We start from the raw sequence: 22,731 nt of genomic DNA, 5'->3' as shown, positions 1-22,731 counted from the left end.
ACACACACACACACACACACACACACATATATAAACACATTATTAAAATGTATAAAAAAAAAAAACACATATATATATATATATATATATATATATGATTCCCAATGCACACTTCCCAGAATACTGAGTGCCCTGTTGGTTACAGTATAAAGTATAAAGTACAGTATACAGTTCTAAAGTATAAGTATGTTTATTTTACACAATTATTTTTAATCCATTTTCAAATGATTTCAAATTTCTTAAATATTAATTAAAATAAATAAAATTATATCGGCATTATATCGGCCACCCTGCTTTCCAAGATATCGGCATCGGCTGTCAAAAAACCCATATCGGTCGACCACTAATGTGTAGTCTGAAGGACTATGAATAATTATGTTTGCATATGAAACGTCACTCTCTTTGAAGTGGAAAATTATCTCAAAACGTGGCAAATAGGTGGCATTTCACACAATGCCACAAAACAATATTAATACTTTAAGTAGTGCTATAAATTAAACAGGGACTTATGTTATGAAAAGGCTTCAATGGTAGTCAAACTTCAGATATTCAACAAAGCCTCTCATGTTAAAATGAGACGTACACATTGGAGATGAGATGGAGAATGAGGTACTCTGCAGCGAGTGAATCCCCCATCAGGACATGTGTGAGGTAGGTGTGCAGCTCTGCTCGGACTGAAGCCAGTTCCCCAAGAACACTGCACAAATCTGAAGACAGCATACACAGACATACAACATCAACAACTGTTTGAACAGCAGGGTTGACATAATACAAAAGTCCAATAGTTGATGCCAATACTAATAAGTTTGATTCTAAATAACTTTGATACCACAGCAAAAAAAAAAACTTTTTTTTATTTGTAATTACTTTTTAATATTTCATTAAAAATATATTAGTACTTCCTACTTGTACAAATAAAGAGTCAACAATTAAGAACAGTGATTTTTTTTAATTTTAATCATCATGACAATACTTTTGTTTAATATTAATGACATAATAGACATTGGCACTAGGGTTGGGCCGATAAGACGATGCCATCGTCCATCGCCGATGGCTGACAGACATCACGACCATTAGAAATGCTGCCTTGGCAGCTAACTGATACTAAAGTTGAAGTAATAAAATGCCAAAATTGAAATAACTAAAATAAACTAGTATTCAACTAGTATATAAATTAAATCTGAATGCAAATATTAAAAAATATATATAAATGACAATGAGCATAAAATTACTGAAACTTAAAATGAAAACTGAATGTATAATAAAAAAATGTAAAAAAGATCCTTATCACAGATCCTTAAGAGTGATGTCTTACGGTCACCGTTACTCTCTGGTGCACTAGAGGGCAGTAATGGGTTGTTGTGCACAAGAGGCTGGGCATACAGCATATGCAGTCGCGGTACAAGGGATGCTGGCGGGCTGTGAACTCTTTGCTCCTCCACAGTCTCCGTAACTTCTGTGTGGTCCAGCAGCGAAGACGCCTCTCTGAAGACATGAAACAAACAATATATTACAGTTTAACTTTACAAAAGCCCTTATTGCAATTACAACCATCCCAAAATGATGCTCAGATTACCTCTCATCTGCAATCACGCTCAAGGCAGGGTCCACAGAAAGGATGCCAAATACTTCCAACATGTCATTCAGTTTGAAACTGTCCCAGTCCTCATACACCTGCCAATTACAGAGGATGGCTGAGTTACATGGCTGTCTGTGTAGGTGGGGAACAATTCAATGGAGCGAACCATCATATTATTGCAAGAAAATTACAATGTTAACATGTGCCTGCTCAAGACAACTTGATTTTAGTGTTAGTCTAAAAAGTATGCATTAAAAATGACAATCTATGAAAAAAACAATTTAATTGAGAGTGTCAAGATGATGGTTTAAGATGAAGGAACAATTAAACCTTAACAAGACAGGCTGGGCCCTTTTCTCCAGGCAAAGGGAAGTTGAGGTCCAGACTGGATGTGCAGTGCACCGAAGACGAGTCGTGGCTGGGAGCTTCTGTCTCCTGACGCTTCGGCTCAGTGTTGCCATGAGACTCTGCAGAGCTCTGAGTTCCTGTCGAGACAAACGTAAATCATTGTTAAAGGGGTCATATGATGCGATTTTATGCGAACTTTGGAGTGTTACAAGCTCTTGGTGCATAAAGAAGATCTGTAAAGTTGCAAAGACTAAAGTCTTAAATCCAAAGAGATATTCTTTATAAAAGTTAAGAGTCAACCACACCTACCTAAAATGGCTCGTTCTAACATGCCCCCACATATCTACATCACGATGTGGGAAGATTTGCATAACGCCGCCCAAATGTTCACGCAAAGAAAGGCGGCATAACTTATTCTCGCTGTAGTATGGTTGTTGCCGCAGCCGCCATGTCGTGAATGCGCTGTGTTTCATTGTGAAAGTTCACCGTGGACGAAGTGGAGTCCAGCCCGGGGTCGTCACATGTGGTTGCTGCAAGCCCGCCGGACGTTCCTTCGTCGAATCCACCGGCCGCGCCGTTCTCAAGCCCACACGCCTAAATACACAAAATAATGTTCTTTTTAGCAACATCATATGACCCCTTTAATTTTCAAAATGACATGGATGAAGGAACAAATCTAAACTAATCTAATCTTGAACAAAAGATAGATGGAAAAAATGTCTGCATACTGGAACTGCATTCTTCAGACGGATGAACTTAATTTTTCCTTCTTACCTTGACTAACATATTTCATCTCTTGGGGCTGCGTGTCCATCTCATAGTCCTCTTCATAGCTGCGCTTATGCCTGTTTGGAACATAGGAAGTGGAAGGCACCACTCGTGCCTGACTGGTACCTGCGTAGCTGTTCTGAGCCGTTAAAGATCGCTTATCTTCCATATTGGTCAATAAGAACAAGGGAAACTAACAATCATACACTGTGAAAACTTACTTGAAGTAAACAAGATAGTTTCTGGCTCCATATAAAGGATATTTCTTTGGCCCATTGAGATTCTCCTGGGATGGGGACACAATAAAATGTCTGTCTCTCTGAAGTAACTGTGTTTCTTGAGTTGAAGTCCACCTGCTGATATAAAAAGTCCAGTTGCTTATATCTGTTTAACTCTTATATTATGTTGCAGGTCAATCTGACATATTTCATATTGACATTTTTGAATACACGTTAATCTATGATGTTCTTAACATTTTGTGACTCATTTAGTGTCATGACATGCCTGCAAAATGTTGGTACAATCTTTCTATTACAATTATGAAATTTGCAGGTCAGTGTTAAAGACAGCTGCACAGACCCAACATAAAAACTTTTTTTTTTTGTATTTTGTTTTGCTAATTTTTCAACTACACTCTGGGGTTATTTACATTTATGCATTTGGCAGATGCTTTTATTCGAAGAAACATTATAAGTTATAATTATAATTGCATTTATAATATAGTGTTCATAACATTCACAGTTTATGAACATATCAAATATGTGTTACCGTTTTAAAAATCATATGTTCTCATGTTTATTTTTTGTAATATTTGAAAAGTATTAATGTTAAAGATTTGCTGTTTTACCCGTTTCTTTTGGTTGGCTTTTCATATTGTGATTTTTAATTAATTGTATTCAATCAACCCCGGTCAGAAAAATTGTACCCCGGTTTTGAAAATGATGTAACATGCTTTTAACACACCTATAAATTTGATCTGAAATATGATACAGCTTCTCCAGACCTAGTATATAAATACACTGGTCTGTGCTGTATGTTTATATGTTAAGGCAAATATTTACTCACCCCACCCACTGTGATATCTTTGTATTTTCCACATTTCACCTGCTGTTAAGGACAAGTTAGAAATTATTCAAACAATAATGGGGCAAATGCAATTATATTAGGCAGGCTTAGAAGTACGTACTTTAGAGTTAGATGTGAGATCATTCGTCTCATAAACACCCATGAAAAATTCTGGATCAAACATATCCTGGACCATGCAACGAAATTTCACGAGGCTATTAGGCTTCAGGTAGTACAGGGGAACATCATTCAGAGATGGAACCTGGAAAAAACAGAAAAAGAATGACACCAAAGTCAAACAGGTGAGCTTGAGGACTGATCTCTCACTAAAACCATTCATTTTCTGGCTAATAATTAAGGCAATCATCACAACCCCATATTTAACTGTGCACAGCTGTAAAAATAACATGCTAGATTACACCCACGTCAGTTTTCATGGAAAAAGAACCGGCTTATTGCATAACATTGATGTCATCTGTCAAAACAACGCCACACAGTGGACTAGACACTATCCTAAACATAAGCACACATTTATTTCTGCAAGAATACCGCATAAAACCATTAATGTGTCAATATACTAAAAATGTCAGAGGAGATAAGGATTTTAACAGCTAACTTACCCATGTATGAGCGTCGTTTAGTTTCAGTTTCTCTTTGAAATACTCCACAACTTTCTTCTCCCAGTCTGGACTGGAGTTACTCTGGGCTGTAGGAACACAAAGCATAGTCACATGTTAGAAAAGTAGTTTATACATGGTTATTTACAGTGTAATGCTGGCCAGTACATGTAAACTGATTTACAAAGCGTTGCAAATCATGACGATCACATGCTCCTCTGTGAACTAACGTTACATGCATTAGTATCAAAGAACATATTTTGACTGCTGTGTCTTACCAAACAGCCCATCAACAACAGCCAGTGGGTTATTGATCCAGTCATGAACCGTAGGCATCGCTGCAGGATTTTGAAACACACAAAATGTAAAACTAATACTTCTTTGACATGTACTATAACAAGCACGTTCCAGAGTTCACGCGGGGCACAATACGCAGTGGCGGGAAAATTGCGTCATAAAAACTACCATGTGACCAGGGCGCAGCGCGCACTGCCTTGAGAAGACTAGACAGTAGTTCACCGATATGTGCAATGGCTCTATCAAAAAACTCTTCCTACAAACAGTATATATACATTTATATATATAAATGTATTATTATATTATTATTATTATTATTATTATTAAATAAGTTATTCGAAATTATAATATGTTAATAATAACATTAATAAGAAGTTATTTGTGCTCAAGTATGAAAATGATTGATGATTGCAAGAGTTTCCATAAAATGCCTAAAGTTTGACATTTATTGAACAAACTTACTCAAGTAAGAAGTACGTTTGTACACATTTGAAGTAAAAATTGATTAGCGCTTGAAAGTGAAGGTGTTTTTGTTTGGAAGTGTTTTATTTTCTAGCATCTCGTGTTTTTAAAAGAAAAACGAAAGAAATTACATTTTCGATGTTGTGTGTCACTGATTACTTTTGCCTTGGTACGTCAACGTCACGCAGATCTGTATATCATGTGCTGTGCGTCAGAGCAGATTATTATATGAAACTTTCATACTGTCAATGAAGTGAAAATCTGCGAAAATCTAGAGATCCCTTTTAGCTCTGCCGTGACGAACCAGGAAGTGTTGTAAAAAAGAAGCTCTGCCTGTTCCTACTGGAGGACAAGCTACGTGTAATATTTGATTGAAAATGGCTGATAGGAAAGCCAATAACATCCCCAGCAGCAGCGCAAATCTGCTGTTTTCAGCGGCTCCGGAGTTCAACTTCAGCCTGCCGTTCATACCTGTCAGTCAGGCCACCGGCCCCGCGGTTTTATCCGGAGGTGAGCTTAGAAAGTCTTAAAATGAGCTGCTGTAGTGGCTAGTGATGTTAGCTTTCCTCTATTTTCAGCTCAAAGGTCTTTGCTCTTTATGATAATAAGCTTATACTTTCTGTAAGATTATTTTACTCTGATATCCAGTAAACATAAACAAGCATTTTTTACCGTTGTCAAATCTTTTGCGAATTTATTTGCTTGATTAGTAAAAGAACAGTTGACGTTACATTTATGTTTATATACGTGGCAAAATGTCATAACAGGTAGCATTTACGGTGTGAAATTAATCAGAGGTCGCTACTCAAACGTGCCATGAGATTACATTAAAACTAACTATCCCCTAAACCACCTGTCATCAAACCTTAACTTAATTTAATTGCATTAAATATTGTAGAAACACAGAAATATCATATGTACCTTTTAAAGGACCATTACTGCTATTACCTCGTTTTAAAAGTGCCATATGCCATAGCAACAAAAAAAACACACAAAAAACATCCTCTTTATAAAAACTGTCAGATATTTATGAAAACATTTATACAATCAGGAAATATCAAAGTCAGTCTTTATCCTGAAGCTCCTCTTTTCATATTGCACCTGTGAGGAGTTCAAAAATCCTCTGCTCAACTCTGAATTTAGTAGATTGATTTTTTTTGTATTTTATTTTTTAATTTGAGGATTTCTATTTTTGTAGGATGATTCATTAAATCTAGGGCAGTATTACAGCCTAAATGCACTTATGTATTTTTTCTACATTTTTTAATAAAGAAAATCAAATGCTCATAACGCTTTAATGCCAAACAAAACAATTATATTTAAGACTAATTTTCTGTGCATTTCTTTCATGTCATCCTCTGTAAAGATGATGCCAGTGAAGTTGGAGAAGAAGACAGTTTTCTTGGTCAGACGTCATCAGCAGCTCCTCAAGCCTCCACGTTCAATTATTTTTCCAACACGACTAACAGCAGCGACCCGTTTGCATCTATAGGGCAGCAGCCATGCCCGCCTCCAGCTGCCACCGTCATTCCATCATCAACAGGCCCGTCGCCTGCATCCACTGCAGCTAGCCTGCCTCTAAACCCACCAATATCTCGCATGAACCCCATTCAGCAGTATGGCAGTGTTACTAATCAAACCCCTATGAGTACATACACTCATCCACCTAATGCACCGACTCCTCCTCCTCCTACCCAGAGCTCCCAGCAGTCCTATAATCCATACCGTCACACAGCTGCCAGTAGCAAAGCTAGTCCGTACCTCATGGCTCCTGAATTACAGCAGCAGCCCCCCAGCCAAACACCCCAGCATCTAAACCCCTATTCTCAGGCCACACCTGCTCCCTCGTTCCAGACTCCACCCACAGCGTTCAACAAGGTTGGTCATGTAATGTCATATTTGTCTTTTAATCACTATGCGCTTAAATTTATAGTTGGAAATAAGAGGGATTTTACTGGCTCTGTCATATTTGAAATATCGTCTGCTGCCACTATTAGAGCTGTTCACAGTCTACTGAGACTGACTTCAGTTATAATCTTGAGGATGCATTATATATTCTACCATATCGGTTATCTGTACATTTAAATTTATTAGACTTTTTTTATTATTGGTATTAGTTTATATTTAATTTACATTGGCCAGTAGTGGATATTTGATTGTTCCTACTCATTTCCTGCTTTGTAGATCTAATACTCACAAAAGTTTCTTACTATAAAATACAGTGCTATTTTAGTATTTATGTGCCATTATAATATTTTGTAATATTTTGAATTAATATTCAATATAAAATATAAATTCTTATATTTTAAGTTTTGATTGTAGTTTTAGTAATTTAGTATTTTGTTCTTTTGTCATGTTTTTTTTTTGTCCAGTTTTTTTATTTAATTTCTTTTAAATTTCTTTTAATATTAATATATAGCTTTAATTAATTGTCATTTTAGTACTTCAACTTATTTCACAAACATGTTCATTTATGTTTTTTAACGTTAATTTTTTCATATAATTTATAATTGATTTTATTTTAGCTTTATTTCTATTACCAAAAACATTTCAGTTTTACATTTTAGTTAACAGCAGTGATACAATAAAATGCTGTGATAACTAAATTAATTTTTCTACTAGTTTTTAGTTTGGGATTTCTTTTTTTTCTTTCTCTTTTTTTTGTTTGACAAAATAGAATTAAATTTTAATATCGGCCATTTGTGGGTTGTCAGCTATTACATAATAATCGGATCAGATTTATATAAACTAGAATATGTAATACTGGTGCAACCCTAAAGAAAGAAAGAAATCCATCAACTGTCTTTTTAAGCACGTTTAAGAAAACTGGCATATTTTGTAACAGTTTTAAAAAAGAACTGTATTTTGTCATTACAGTGTTTTGCTATTTTTCAGCCTCCCCCAACACAGATTCCACCACCCCCTACAACGGCCAGCATGACCGGACCATTAGTCCCTGCCAATTCAATGGTGCCATATGCATACAATGTTTATGAACCTGTTCAACCTCACTGGTTCTACTGCAAACAAGTGGAGTCAAAGATGGTCTGGCTTCCCTTTAGTATTCTGGATTCCATTCAGTTGGAAGAAACATTTAACTCTGGTAAGACAGAAAGTGTTTTCATCAAACCCACTTACATCGGCAGGAATGACTCTACAAGGCTCTGCCAGTATTTTGATATTAGTTCTTAGGCTTTTGATGTTTGAAGTCTGCTGTTTACTTTTAGGATAACTTGGTTTGAGGCTAAATGGAACTGCCTCTGTCACTGTAATTTAATTAGTTTGAGATTAACTGGATTGTGTTTTTCTATGTATGCCAAGAGCATGTGGCCACTCTTAGTCTATTTCACAATCTGTTGCTTCAGTTCAGCCAGATCCAGAGAATGTGATAGTGTGTACGGACGGAGGGCGCTATGACGTGCAGCTGTATGACCGCACACGGACTGCCTTGTACTGGGAGGAAGAGCCCACTGAGGTCCGCCGCTGTACCTGGTTCTACAAAGGAGACGCAGACAGCCGCTTCATCCCTTATTCAGAAGACTTTAGTGAGAAGCTGGAGGTTTGTGCTCCCCTATACATTTTTCTCAACAGTATTCATAAAATGGACTATCAGAAGGCAACTTTGAACTGCTCGATGTTAAACAGGCAGAATATAAGAAAGCTGTTACCACTAATCAGTGGCACCGGCGACTGGAATTCCCTTCTGGTGAGACCATCGTAATGCACAATCCAAAGGTACAACATTATGAAATGTTTTTAGTAAGAATGGAATCTAGAGAGGAATGACGGTTGTGTAGCATAAATCTGATTGGTTCCTCCTCAGGTGATTGTGCAGTTTCAGCCGTCTGCCATGCCTGATGAATGGGGCACGACACAGGATGGTCAGACCCGACCTCGGGTCGTCAAGAGGGGTGTGGACGATGATCAGGATGAAGTTCCTGATGGTAAATGTGTCTTTTAACCTCAGAGTTCTCATTTCTGATTTATCCAGCCTAACTAAGTGATTTGTTCTGGTATTTTGCAATTTAAAATCCTCTACATTTTAAAATGTGTCAAACAGCCCTCAACCTCAAGATTATTAAGTATTATTTAAAGGAGAATGCATAACGTGCCAGAATTATTGAAGAATATTGTGTTTTCCTGTGTAGGTGAAATGCCTCAGGTGGATCATCTGGTGTTTATGGTGCATGGCATAGGCCCCGTCTGTGACCTGAGGTTTAGGAGCATGGTGGAGTGTGGTATGTTACACTAGTTTAGTGTCCAGATAAAAACTGTCTTTGAAAATTGCAGTTATAAAATCTTGATTTAGGCCATTTATTGTTTCTGTGTGAATGCAGACTGTGTTTGTATTCACAGTGGATGACTTCCGCAGCGTGTCCTTGAAGTTGTTGCAGAGTCATTTCAAGAAGGCCCGTGATGATCATTTGATTAGTCGTGTGGAGTTTCTGCCTGTGCACTGGCACACAGCTCTGCATGGTGATGCCACAGGGGTAGACAGGTAGAGACACAACGTTCAGCCACATTCAAGAGAGGGTTTACTTGAAAGTTGTATATGAGGCCTAAAAAGGACCCTTCAGCCACCAAAATGGAATTTAAATATAATATATATTCAAAGCCTACATTACCATTCAAAAGTTTGTGATCATTTTTTTAAAGAAACTAATGTTTATATTTAGCAGAGTTTTTTGATAAATTGATCAAAAGTGATCGTAAAGATATTTATAATGTTATGGAAGTTTTTTTTTATAATGTGTGTGTATATATATATATATATGTTATAATGTTATGGAAGAAGTGTTTTTTGTTCTTTCTATTTAATCTTGAAAAAAATATATCACAATTCTCCCAAGAATATTAAGCACCACAACCATTTTCAACATTGTGAGGTGTTTCTTGAGCAGCAAATCAGCATATTAGAAGGAGTTCTGAAGGATCATGTGACTGACTGGAATACATGGAATAAATATAGACTGGAGTAAAATGATAATTCAGCTTTTCCATAATGACAATAAATTAAATTTCAAAATATATTAACGTAAAAAGCAGTTATTTGAAATAGCAATTATGTTATACATATTTTACTGTGTTTTTGATCAAATAAATGCCTTGGTGAGCTTAAGAGACTTCTTTCAAAAACATGAAAATAATCTTACCCACCCCAAACTTTTGAATGGAAGTATAATTATAAAATCTATTAACTCGTATTAAATTTACTTGTCCTTCTCTAGAAAAATTATAGAAATTTTTGGTCTAAAAATTGACTTTAAGGTTACTGAAAAAATATGTTGTCAGGAAGTTTTCCTTTCCTCTTGTTGCTGCTATGAACTTGAAATCTCCATCCTGTTCTGCCTAAATTCATGTTGTCTGTTTTATCATAAACGTCTTTTGTATTTTTATTTTTTTTTACAAAAAATCTGTCTTTTATGTTTTTAATCATCAATAGGAGGATAAAGAAGATTACTCTGCCCAGCACAGGTCGTTTGCGTCACTTCACTAATGAAACCCTCTTAGATGTTCTCTTCTACAACAGCCCAACCTACTGCCAGACCATTATGGACACAGTGGCTTTTGAGATCAACCGCTTACATGCACTATTCATGCAAAGAAACCCAGACTTCAAAGGCAGAGTGTCTGTGGCTGGACACAGCTTGGGTGAGAATCCTTTGCTTTTACATAACTCTGATTCAAGGTCTTAAATGATCTTGAACATCTATAAGAGCTCACTGATAGTTTGTAAAAAAAACACCATGTACTGTACTAGGGGTGCTCCGATCAGGATTTTTGAGGCCGATCACAGAAAGCAGTATCTGCCGATACCGATCACCGATACCAATCTTTTTAAAGCCTTCTTTTTATAATTTATAACTATTACTTCCTGCGCCGGACAGAGACTGAGACGGTGCCGCTGCATGTCGTGCCAAACCTCTCACAGCAGCGTCATCAGCTTGAAATCGGTTTTTGAGATCGGCCTTTTTAGAGCCCGCCGATCAATCATCCCAACGTGATTATCGGCCGATAGTGATCGGTAGCCGATCAATCAGAGCACCCCTATACTGTACTGAACTGAACTACATTGATATTTTTCATTACAGTTTTCTTTTAATTTCCCCTAATCTGTAGGCTCTTTGATACTTTTTGATCTGCTGTCCAATCAGAAGACTGGCTCACTTTCATCAGGTCCAGTGACCAATGGAAATGCTCCGCCTAATGTGAAACAGGTATCAGTACATTTTGATTTTTGAAGATGACCGTAAAATGCTCCACATTAAATAAAAGATTACAGAAACTACATTTTTGGGAGTAAATTTGAATAAAAATATGGTCAGACATTCAGCTTTATCTTTATGGTGTTTTCAGGCATTTGGCATCAAAGCCTCATCCATTTTTCCATTAGTGAATTTCATTCAAAGATATCATGAGTCACTTTCATGTACATTTTACCTTGTTTTACTCTGTTGCTATACTAATTTTGAGTTACTATGACTCCAGAGTAACAAAGGTTCAAGTGTCTAGTTTCAATCAATACCAGATTTATAAATATAGACCATAGGGTTCAAGAGCTACGGACATTTTTATTTGGGTATGTTGTTTTTCAGAAAATGCTCAAAAACGGGCGCACAGTAAGTGGTTAATTGAACTAGCATATTAAAATATGACGTTCTATATTATGGCATTCCTGGAACCCACAGCCTTTATCTGTGGGTGTTTAAGATGACTTATAAACCTTATTTGAATTATGTTTAATTGCTGTAGGTAAGTCCTGTCATCCAGGCCAATGAAGTGCCTACTGTAGCAGCTGCTGAGGAAGAGTCTAAAGAGGAAGAGGAGGAGATTGGCAACCTGTCATCAGTTCTGGAGATGTTGGGGTTGTCTGAATATCTGAGCACTTTTGAAACTGAGAAGATAGACGTAGAGTCTCTGGTGAGAGCTTTTTAAATCTATTTTTTACTTCTTTTTTTATTAAAAACAGAGTAAGCAACTCATCACTGCTGTTTCTCAATCTCTGTTGCAGCTGATGTGCACAATAGATGATCTGAAGGAAATGGCTATTCCTCTGGGGCCACGTAAAAAACTTGCCAATTTTGTCAAAGAGAAGTCTGCAAAACAGGCAGGTTTTCAATTGTCTTTATATTGCATCTGGAAGTGTTTGCACTTATTATTTGTCCAGTTTCATGTGACGCTGTGAAACCCATTCGTTTCTTGGCAGGCGGCCCGAAAGGCTGTGAAAGAGAAGACCGTAGAAAAAGAGGAACCGAAAGAGACCCAACCTCCCGTTCAGATGGAACCCACACCAGATCCTGCCATCAGCAAACTGCCAGTGGGAAGGACCATGTCCTCAATCCATGTGGATTACAACTATTTTGAAATAGGCACAGGACAGGTAAGACTGCCCAAATTGGTCTCTGGTTCAAGATGATTGAATGGAGGTATTTGGTCAGAACCTGATTGTGGGTCTGATATGTGAACATGCTCTACAATCTTGGATGTTCTTCTCCAGGTGTCGGTGGTATATCATGCTCTTGTCTTTGAACCGGTGAATTTCTTTGCTCTCGGTTCTCCCATCGGGATGTTTCTGACAGTACGTGGGGTGGAGAAAATCGAAGAGTCCTACCAGCTTCCCACCTGCAAAGGGTTCTTCAATATCTACCATCCAGTGAGTGGTGTCTTAGCTTGTCCACTGCTTCACTACAGTGACATCTGGGGCCGTATGTATAAAGCCGCTCAAAGTAAAAGTTTAGTCTTAAGTGTGTCAAAATTCTAAGAATGACGACTGATAAAGTAAAAAATGTAATAACCTCTTCCACTCAACAAGTCAATGCTCTAACAGCAGAAATTAAAGTAGTAATACATTTTTTTTGGTTGGAAAATTGGAAAAATGCAGCAATGCACCGGTGATGACACAGTAAGCAGGTTCTTACATATTGTGGCACTAACCCCACCAAACACAACAGTGTTTTGATTTTTTTTTTTTTATGACCCCACATTTCACTTAAACCGTTAAAATACAAAGGACAAAAAAACGCTGACCAGTGTTGCCAACTGCTTTCAATTGAAAGTAGCTAAAACGGGTCACTTAATGTTGCTAGATGATCTCATAAAGGTGAGTTCACTGATCTATATTTATATTTATATAGATCAGTGAACTCGCCTTTATGACGTCATGGGAGAGTCTCGAAATGTAGATAACGTTCGTCCAAGAAATTGATTCTGTTGGTAGGTTTTTGAAAAAAGTCTCTAAAGGGATGCGGAAGTCACTAAATCTAGTGACAAAATCACTAAAATGGCAACACTGGCACACTGACTACAACATACGTTATTTACATTTCATTGGTCCTCTTGTTTTTGCATGTGTTCATAATGTCTTTGTATGATAGCATGGCCAAAAATTATGACCGCAAAATTTGGCTTGTTTCATTGCATTATTATCACAAATAAAACAAAAGTCTCCTACTCTTAGAAAAGTCCTACTTTTTACTAAGAATTTTTTGACACTTAAGTCAAAGCTTAAGACTATTCTTAAGAGCATTTCTGAGAAGTTTTATACATACGGGCCCTGATCTTTTGGAAACCAAAATGGTTTAGGACTAAAGTGTCAGTGTAAATGAAGAATAATGAACACCACGATTTTGAACTTTAACATTCTCACCGTTAGCTATACAGCTAATGAATTAATGTTATTGTGCACTCAGCTGGATCCAGTTGCATACAGAATTGAACCCATGATCTTACCAGACATTGAGCTGGAGCCGGTTTTGATCCCTCATCATAAAGGGAGAAAGAGGCTTCATCTCGGTATGTATTAGACATTTTATTTTTAAATTATTCTAAATTTTAAATAATTTATTTTTTGTGTCTTGTGTCCAGAATTAAAAGAGAGTTTATCCAGGATGGGCTCGGACCTAAAGCAAGGCTTCATCAGCTCTCTGAAGAGTGCTTGGCAGACTCTGAATGAGTTTGCCCGCGCTCACACCTCGTCCGTTCAACTGCATGAACAGCTTGCCATGGTCGCCAGTCAAATTAAAGCAGAAGAGGAAAAGCAGCAAGGGGAAGGCAAGTTAACCGCAGTTAATATCCTCTTACCCTTTTTCATTTCATAATTTCTCCAGTTCACTGTGCACACTTCTGCTCAATCAAAATCTGAATCTCACTGTTTGTTTGCAGAGGAGAATAAGATGGTTGAGAGTCCTGAGCCTCAGAAGGAAGAGGAGACACAAATAAAAGTGGGCATGCTGAATGGAGGGAATCGCATTGACTACGTCCTGCAAGAGAAACCCATCGAGAGCTTCAATGAATACCTGTTTGCACTCCAAAGTCATCTGTGTTACTGGTATGTGATCTTTCATAACATCATTATGTATTAATAGCAGCATTACTGTCATGTTGTGTTTTATAAACACACTCTTGTCTCTTTCCTCAGGGAATCTGAAGATACAGCCCTGCTTCTCCTCAAGGAAATTTACAAGACCATGAACATACACCCAGATCATTCAGTGCATTGATGTAACGGCTCACTAAAACTCCTCAGTCATCACAAATCACATTACTTTGAAGATAAAATAATATTTTAAACAGTATTCAACTCTTCATCTGGGACTCGTTATTTTATTTTTTATTCTTGTAGTCTATATTAAAATACAAGTGTATTATTCCATGTGTCTTAAATTAAAAGTCAAATAGTGGATTTCAATATTCGGTATAAAATGCCATTTTTATAGCTTAAATTATAAGAGTTGCGAATGTTTGAGTGCAATTGCAAATGGAATCAAACGGTATTAACAGAAATTTTATCTATAGTTAGTGAAGAAATAACTATGCTGTGTAAAACCTACAACCAACAAATCATAATAAACTGAACTATTATGAGCCATTTTGTCGATTTGGCTTGTAAGACCATGTTACAGTTCTCTTCAATATATTGGGATATTTAAGAATTGATATTAGCTGGCACAGATTTAGCTCCCAAAATTTATGACAAAACTGCTGGGATCAAATAGCAGGTTTACATTTCAAGGTTAAACTGCTGCACCAAATCATGGTTTATTTTGGGGACAAAAATCATTAACAGTGGTTAGTTGTATTCCTTTTATTTAAAAAAAAGCAATGGACCAATTTTAATCTCAACAGATAGCAATGGTTACCTGCTGCTTAAAGTTAAAATAATACATAATGTCCTCATCAGAAGTGGTACGTTCAATCACAGAAACGTCTTTTAAGGATGTGAGGTGTTCTGTTTTTTTTTTTCTCACTACTTCCACAGATTCATTTCAAAGTGGTTGCAGTTACAGTTCTCTTCAATATATTGGGATATTTAAGAATTGATATTAGCTGGCACAGATTTAGCTCCCAAAATTTATGACAAAACTGCTGGGATCAAATAGCAGGTTTACATTTCAAGGTTAAACTGCTGCACCAAATCATGGTTTATTTTGGGGACAAAAATCATTAACAGTGGTTAGTTGTATTCCTTTTATTTAAAAAAAAGCAATGGACCAATTTTAAGCTCAACAGATAGCAATGGTTACCTGCTGCTTACAGTTAAAATAATACATAATGTCCTCATCAGAAGTGGTACGTTCAATCACAGAAACGTCTTTTAGGGATGTGAGGTGTTCTGTTTTTTTTTTCTCACTACTTCCACAGATTCATTTCAAAGTGGTTGCAAAGGCCAATGTCTTGAAATATCAGAGCCTGCAACATGAACCCCTGACTGTTAGCGCTATGGCACTGACCAGTGTCCTCACACATGGTGCAAAGTAAAAGTTTGACACATACATCAAAATGCATATCGGTTCCAAACACGTGGAAGACCTTTCCCAGAGTCTGAATACTATTCCTACAGAGACACTGCCTACAGTACAAATCCAGCATGGCAAGTTTAACCACATCCATCTGTGGATGATTGTCACTTTTAGCAACGGATCTCCATTTTTGTCACAACGCATACATTTTCAATAGAAATGATATAAAAATGTAACGTATGGCTCGGTCAATTATTTGCAAAATAAAAAAACAAAGACATGCTTCCTCAATGGCCATTATTAATCATTTCCGTGTAAATCATTTGTAAAAGTCTTTATGCAATCTGTTGGCACTGACCAGTGTCCTCACACATGGTGCAAAGTAAAAGTTTGACACATACATCAAAATGCATATCGGTTCCAAACACGTGGAAGACCTTTCCCAGAGTCTGAATACTATTCCTACAGAGACACTGCCTACAGTACAAATCCAGCATGGCAAGTTTAACCACATCCATCTGTGGATGATTGTCACTTTTAGCAACGGATCTCCATTTTTGTCACAACGCATACATTTTCAATAGAAATGATATAAAAATGTAACGTATGGCTCGGTCAATTATTTGCAAAATAAAAAAAACAAAGACATGCTTCCTCAATGGCCATTATTAATCATTTCCGTGTAAATCATCTGTAAAAGTCTTTATGCAATCTGTTGCATTCAATTCATTAAGACAACTTAACAAATTTACGAATAGTTTGCACAAACTCTTTCATGAATGAGGCCCTACCAATTTCTCTGCATTTCAACTAATCTTCAGGAACTCATTTCCCCAATGGGACTGGTCATTATGCATTATGCATGTAGTTAATAAATCCAAAAGGTCCTTCTAGAGCAGAACACCTAAAATTTAAATTGGCATTAAAGCAAACTATTCCAGAATGTAGATTAAAGTCTCATTGATGTAAACAGTTTACGTAGTACCTATCAGTACCATCCTCCCACTACACAGTCTTTTTTGCTGTCATAAGGTCTTCAGTAATCCATGGATGATTATTTAGAGTTGACTTAATACCAAAAATGTCTTTTTGACCTATTTCTTCATTGCTGTTATCAACAACGTTGTGCTCTGTATTGTTGATTTATTCTGCTGGTCTGCTCTGGGTTTTGTAGGCCTGCTTTCGAAGGTGAGTCTCAATCTCCTCCCTGAACACCAGCATGCCCAGGTGAGAGTGTGACGCCTCATTCATGGCCTTGGACTGGATGCACATGCGGTACTGTTCTGGGGTCAGTTCATCTGCACACTGCTTCTCATGCCACAGGTGGAAGAGGCCTGATACAGGAGTGCGGATCACAATCTGATCACTCCGTAGGTACTTCCTGTACAAGTGCACATCTTCTACACCCCAGCCTTTCACTTCCAGATCAAATCCCCCTAGAAAAGGGGAAACTTGAGTTTATATGTATCAAGCAAAAGATCTTTTTATTGTAATTTGATGCATCGATTTTAAACTATACTGGAAAAATGTATTATTTTACTTCACAAGAAGAGTTACTACAATAAAATACAATAAATATTACAGACATATTTGTATCAGCTCTTTCGTCTACTTTTGCTGAATTTTTGTTATGAATGTAAAACTTTTCCCACATTTAAATACACACTGACTTACCAATGCTGAGGAAGTCAGAGCGATACTGACAAGTCATGCCAAATCCAAAATCCCTCCAGAATCCGGCATCTTTTTTATGTATCTGTAAACACCATACAATTGCATTATTCACTTTAGTATCAGCAGAAAGCCATATATGCTACAAACATGTAGGTTCATAGAAAAATCTTGATGTTACATACCAGCTGATTCTCAATGGGAGGCGGAAACTCAAGATTTCCATAAACTATAGTTGGATTGTACAAACTGAAAACCACTGGATAGAAAACTCGTTTTCCTTCAAGGGAGGAAAAAAATGAACTTTTATTATGAAAGTTTGTGAAAAATTATATTTTTAATATAAACATTTTTGTATAAAAATATTGAGTTTCTTTTTACTGTTCTCACAAACATGCAAAACAAGTCAATTTCATTATTAATTTATTTGCTACACATACACTACACCCTATAGTACAATCAAACAACAGTGCAAAATGGAAGAAATACAGATGTTTTATCTAGTAATGGGTCTATGAATTTTCAGATATAAATGCTTGTTAAATGACAGACCTGGAGCTGTATTGAGGCGACAGGTGCCAAGAAATTCCAGTGTGAAGTAGATGTCAACATCACAGAAGAACATCAACACATCACCCCCTTTCTCCCACGCGTGAGCTCCGATGTCCAGACCACGGCCACGTGAAAACTCCTCATCCACGGGGATCAGGGTGTAGTTACTGAAGTTTTCCTCACTGGAAAAGATCATGAATAAAAACAGTGTAGGAAACAAAATGAGGTTTAGAAGATTTATGCCAACCAAAGGGAGTAACAACACAGTGTTACAACTACTCTACCATTTATACACCAGAGGTCTGTAAGATTTTTTTTAATTATTTGAAAAAATTCTCTCATGCTCAACAAGGCTGCATTCATCAAAGATACAATAAAACAGTAATACTGTGAAATATTATGACATTTTAAAGTAACTTTTCTATTTGAATATATTTTAAAATGTAATTTATTCCTGTGGTGGCAAAGCTGAATTTTCAGCAGCCATTACTCCAGTCTTCGGTGTCACATGATCCTTCAGAAATCATTTCAATATGCTGATCTGCTGCTCAAGGGAAAAAAAAATCAATGCTGAAAATGGTTGTGCTGCTTAATATTTGGGTGGAAACCCTGATACTTTATCAAGGATTTTTTTGATGTACAGAAAAGTTCAAAAGACCAGCATTTATTTGAAATTTGTAAATGTCTTTCCTGTCACTGATAGATTTAATGCATACTTGAGTATTAATTTAAAAAAATAAATAAATAAATAAATAAAAATCTTACTGACCCCAAACTTGGTAGTGTACTTAAACAGATTACATGCCTTACTCAATCATTTAGAAAAAGCAAGCATATTTCCTGCTAGTCAAAAACATTACGTTTAAAAAGAACATTTCAACTGCCTCACTAAGATGGGTAAACAGCAAATTCCTTTCCTTTCAGTTTCTCCATGCAGGATGTTGGCAAACAGAGAAAGTTTCAGTTATGCTATGCTCCTAAAATTTCAGAATATTTGCAGAGCTCAAACCTGGACATTTTCCTCAGAGACGCCTTCACCTCCTGCAAGCCTGCTTGGCCAAAATACACCACTGTGAGATGCACCCGCTTGTCCTGCTGTATACAAACCTCCCTGCACACAGAAAACGCAGTCTGACCACAACATTTCCAAAACTTCCAAAGGGAAAACCACACTGGGAAACAAGTGTGTAAAACTGGCTCCGTGTTGCCGCTACCCACACATCTTTAGAAGTTTAACCATATTATTTGCAGCACACAAAAACACACTGACACACATTCCCAGATATGATCCCAGAATCTCTCTTACATGCTCTGTGAATATTTTTGTTCGAAATGTCAATTTGCACAATCAGGAGTTATGTATGCGTAAAAATGAAATATTTCCCCACATAGATTTTGCCTCGAGTTCAAGTTGCAATTTGACACGACTTGGTTTGAAAGTGACTTTTGACAATGGATCTTTTTTGCTGTGGAATTTCATCTCAATTTCATTAGCAGTGTGCTGCAGACATAATGTATTTTTAGGCCGAAACCTAGAAACAAGTTCAGAACTTCCAGTTTCAGTTTCCTGAAGTCAATGGGTTTTTCTGAAATTATTTTTGGTTAAATGCCTCAAATATGTTCTGTGGTTAGAAACTCCCTTGTGATTTTTAAAGATTTGAACTGTCTTGAAAAAAATCGGTTGCTAATAAGTGGCTAAATTTGACTACAGAGGTTGTTGGGGACATTAAACGTAAACTCATTTACTCACTAGCTGCTTTTACAGCCTCATTATCACATTCTTGCAAACAACTCAAACTTTCAGGGAAAATGTTTTTTAAATAAAGACTGAAAGAGTTGTCAGAATCTTATTGGTGGAGAGGCTGAAGTCATGTGACTGTGGTGTAGCTCGTTTATAGCCTACATTTAGCTTTCTACTTCTGGCAATTGTACTTGAGCTTTACAATTCATAAAGTTGTTTATTTGCGAAGAATTTTATGATTAAAAAAAATGTGTAAGAATCATAAACTTCTGTCTGTCATACAGCTTGTTTTCTACAATTATACAACAGCTAATTGAAAAAAACAAAAATGACAAAAATGATGCTAACTTCCATTTGGCCTACAAAAACATCATTACTACAAAAAATTACTACAAATCCTACAGTGACCTCCTCACCTGAAGTTGTGCAAGAACTGAACAAAGGCTTCAGTGCGGCCTGACAGCGGCACTATGATGTTAATGACGGTGCTGGCGGTGTCTACAGACGTGCTCCTCACTTTCATGAGGGGCCCGAACGGACGAAAGAGGGTGACGTGACGGTACTCGTGGGAATTCTCTTTAGCAAAGTAGAGCTCATACAGTGTGCCTTTGTCCCTCTCGGTCCTGTAGAGTCCTGCCAAGAATAGCAAGTACACAAGAGCAGCTCGAATTATTGAATATTTTGTGCTGTGCAAAGCTCACACCACCTTTATTATTATTCTCAAATACAAATGGTGCGCTAAGTACATAAAGTAGTGTATACTTCTTCTGAACAGCTTTTACCTTCAAAAAAATGGCTTTCGGTGAACATCTGCCTCTGCATGGGGATGTTGTCCTCCTGTCCGTCATCTTCCTCTGGGTTATTAATAATATCCAAACCTGCTTCGATCACCTCTACCAGCTCATCCCTTCGGTCCTTCCGCACAGGCTTCTCCTCAGGGTGGCGCGTCAGGCCCATCTCCAGCTGGTACACTTTTGTGGTGGTGAAGCTCTCGAAGGGCACCAGTGCGTACTCGCTCGGCAGCCTCGCTCCTGTACTCACCTCCGCCTTGTCGATTTGTGAGTGCAAATACTCCAAGAGGTCACCAGGCTCTTGATCTCTGCCATCGATCAGGCTCTGGGGCCCGGGACCCTCCTTTTTTTCTTGAAGTACCCTCAGTTTCTCGCTCATCTCTTGGAGTTCTTGTTTGAGCTGCGCGATCTGCCTCTTGAGGCTGGCCGCTCGGCTGAGATGTCGCTCTTCCTGTTCCTGCAGGAGGGCCTGATAATACTCCTTTCCATACGGATCTCCTCCAAGGCCAGGCAACACCTGGCTTACATCCGCAGGCGGCGTACACTCCAGCAGGTAAGCAAACAGCAGCAGTACAAGGAGCAAAAATATCCCCAGGAGAAGCCAGCGCGCCCGCCCCTGCAGAGGAAGCCCCCGTCTGGGCATATCTGAGAGGCAGGCTGCTCTTTACCAGCCACCGTTTTGCATTCCCACTCTGACTAGATGTAACCTTTAGGAAGGATGAAGTCTTTCACATTAATCCATTCCCAAGTGAAGCGGAGGGAGTGCGGTAGTGTCACATTTCTCTTGTAATCATGCTCCTCTCACACTACAGCACACTAAACATGCTCAGATTCCTCAGAGATGTAAGAATATACTGTTGACAAACTGGCATCCTGCTTGCACAATATTCCTCTTTTAAGAGAAATAACTCACCTAAAATGAAGATTAAAATAATTAATATTTTCTTTATCAGTATATTTCGACTAAGCACAGAAAAAAAAAAGTAGACCAGACAATATGATAAAAATATATAAAATAATTTCAACAGCCTGTAGTGCCTCGCTGTTTATCTTCAGAATAGTTAGTAAAAAAAAACTGATATATCCATATTAATAATGTATAATCTACTGTTATCTATTTATGATACAAAAATCTATTGTACAAAACACACACATATATATATATATATATATATAAAATGAATGCTGTAAAAATGTTGCTAGGCAGATTGCAGACTGTTGTCTACGTAGTAAAAGACTATAGTTCTTCGGATCGAAAGCAAGTAAATAATTGAAAAATAAGACGTTAACGATAACGGTTTCAACAATAAGTTTATAATCAATATTTATTAATACACATGGATTTATTAATTTGTCGAGTAGCCGTGTAATAAGCGAGGTCGGAGTCCTGTTCAGATCACGCTGTTAGTGTTTATTTTGCCGACTGACTGTAACGTTACATTACTCCATACACTGTGTGAAAATTTTCATATTCATCAAAAAAAAAATGCACATGTGTAACGCAATTCTTCTAGTACCTAAGACTCTGAATAATACTAATTAAGTTTGTTTGTAAATCAGCAAAGAAATACAGCTTTACGCGCACAGGGAAACATCTGGCTGATTGATTCATCAGCCTGATGAAAAGACATAACGGAAAAATGTTGCTGTTCGCACAACGAAAATCTAACAATATCATTTGTGGCAGAAAACGTCGAGGTTGAAGTTGTTCGTAAAAAAAATAAACACGGAAATGTGCGACACTTACCTCGGTAGTTGTGACTGTATGAGGCTTTCGGTAACCGCTTCTTTATGCAGCTGTTCAATAGAATACCGAGCATAATAAACGTGGGAAGAGAACGCCACGGGGCAATGAAAAAGGAAGCGCAATAAAAACGCATGTTACTTCCGCTATGAGCCGCAAACTTCCAAAATAAAAGCCCGTCTCTGTGTTTTACAAATCGTTAAAACCTATGGTTAACAAAAATTCACTATAATTATGCCATTTTTGAACATCTACTTTGAAGATTAACCCACCTTTCTTTAAAATGGTATGTCATGTGTTTATAGGTTTGTATTTTTTTCTGTGTTCGTGCTGCTGCACCACTTTGATTCTACGCCT

General features: G+C 37.3%; 3 protein-coding genes across 5 annotated transcripts in view; 1 reads left to right on the top strand and 2 right to left on the bottom strand.

Annotated features, from left to right (window-relative positions):
- LOC107666415 (mini-chromosome maintenance complex-binding protein-like) overlaps nt 1-4,876 on the bottom strand; it is a 10,593-nt gene extending 5,717 nt beyond the window's left edge. The window contains exons 1-10 of one of the 3 annotated variants that reach the window (XM_016457687.1): nt 4,656-4,876; nt 4,381-4,466; nt 3,882-4,022; nt 3,761-3,802; nt 2,959-3,051; nt 2,702-2,831; nt 1,910-2,064; nt 1,577-1,674; nt 1,322-1,485; nt 584-707 (exon numbers count right to left, since the gene is read on the bottom strand). In XM_016457687.1, coding sequence (XP_016313173.1) covers nt 584-707; nt 1,322-1,485; nt 1,577-1,674; nt 1,910-2,064; nt 2,702-2,831; nt 2,959-3,051; nt 3,761-3,802; nt 3,882-4,022; nt 4,381-4,466; nt 4,656-4,713 — 1,091 coding nt within the window. In that variant the 5' untranslated portion in view covers nt 4,714-4,876. Of the gene's footprint in view, nt 1-583; nt 708-1,315; nt 1,486-1,576; nt 1,675-1,909; nt 2,065-2,701; nt 2,832-2,958; nt 3,052-3,760; nt 3,803-3,881; nt 4,023-4,380; nt 4,467-4,655 lie in introns of all 3 variants that reach the window. The other 2 variants (XM_016457686.1, XM_016457685.1) reach the window with 2 other exon arrangements.
- A 569-nt stretch (nt 4,877-5,445) lies between these two features.
- LOC107666414 (SEC23-interacting protein-like) lies at nt 5,446-15,145 on the top strand. The gene is made up of 18 exons (XM_016457684.1): nt 5,446-5,646; nt 6,503-7,014; nt 8,032-8,239; nt 8,502-8,695; nt 8,782-8,871; nt 8,960-9,080; nt 9,285-9,374; nt 9,493-9,634; nt 10,580-10,788; nt 11,257-11,354; nt 11,890-12,057; nt 12,149-12,244; nt 12,344-12,517; nt 12,635-12,790; nt 13,827-13,929; nt 14,002-14,187; nt 14,299-14,464; nt 14,555-15,145. The coding sequence occupies exons 1-18, from the start codon at nt 5,514-5,516 to the stop codon at nt 14,634-14,636; spliced, it is 2,928 nt and encodes a 975-aa protein (XP_016313170.1). The 5' UTR covers nt 5,446-5,513; the 3' UTR covers nt 14,637-15,145.
- Nucleotides 15,146-16,233: 1,088 nt separating this feature from the next.
- Nucleotides 16,234-22,487, bottom strand: LOC107666416 (chondroitin sulfate N-acetylgalactosaminyltransferase 2-like). Its single transcript, XM_016457688.1, has 8 exons — nt 22,378-22,487; nt 20,622-21,543; nt 20,256-20,472; nt 19,108-19,209; nt 18,099-18,280; nt 17,732-17,826; nt 17,550-17,631; nt 16,234-17,311 (listed from the first exon to the last, which is right to left on the bottom strand). The coding sequence occupies exons 2-8, from the start codon at nt 21,271-21,273 to the stop codon at nt 17,019-17,021; spliced, it is 1,623 nt and encodes a 540-aa protein (XP_016313174.1). The 5' UTR covers nt 21,274-21,543; nt 22,378-22,487; the 3' UTR covers nt 16,234-17,018.
- Between the last annotated feature and the right edge of the window lie 244 nt (nt 22,488-22,731).

The sequence above is a fragment of the Sinocyclocheilus anshuiensis genome, unplaced genomic scaffold (genome assembly GCF_001515605.1).
Source record: "Sinocyclocheilus anshuiensis isolate Anshui unplaced genomic scaffold, SAMN03320099.WGS_v1.1 scaffold63, whole genome shotgun sequence".
In the NCBI taxonomy this organism is placed as follows: domain Eukaryota; kingdom Metazoa; phylum Chordata; class Actinopteri; order Cypriniformes; family Cyprinidae; genus Sinocyclocheilus; species Sinocyclocheilus anshuiensis.
This window is presented reverse-complemented; position numbering and strand designations above follow the sequence as displayed.

What these genes read in the sequence shown, in the direction of transcription:
- LOC107666414 (XM_016457684.1), top strand. Translation starts at nt 5,514, where the DNA reads ATGGCTGATAGGAAAGCCAATAACATCCCCAGCAGCAGCGCAAATCTG. An exon ending in CACCCACAGCGTTCAACAAG is followed by an intron (nt 7,015 to 8,031) that starts GTTGGTCATGTA and finishes GCTATTTTTCAG; the next exon opens with CCTCCCCCAACACAGATTCC. An exon ending in TGTGGCTGGACACAGCTTGG is followed by an intron (nt 10,789 to 11,256) that starts GTGAGAATCCTT and finishes CCTAATCTGTAG; the next exon opens with GCTCTTTGATACTTTTTGAT.
- LOC107666416 (XM_016457688.1), bottom strand. Translation starts at nt 21,273, where the DNA reads ATGCCCAGACGGGGGCTTCCTCTGCAGGGGCGGGCGCGCTGGCTTCTC. An exon ending in CTCCCATTGAGAATCAGCTG is followed by an intron (nt 17,632 to 17,731) that starts GTATGTAACATC and finishes TGGTGTTTACAG; the next exon opens with ATACATAAAAAAGATGCCGG. An exon ending in CTCTGACTTCCTCAGCATTG is followed by an intron (nt 17,312 to 17,549) that starts GTAAGTCAGTGT and finishes CCCCTTTTCTAG; the next exon opens with GGGGATTTGATCTGGAAGTG.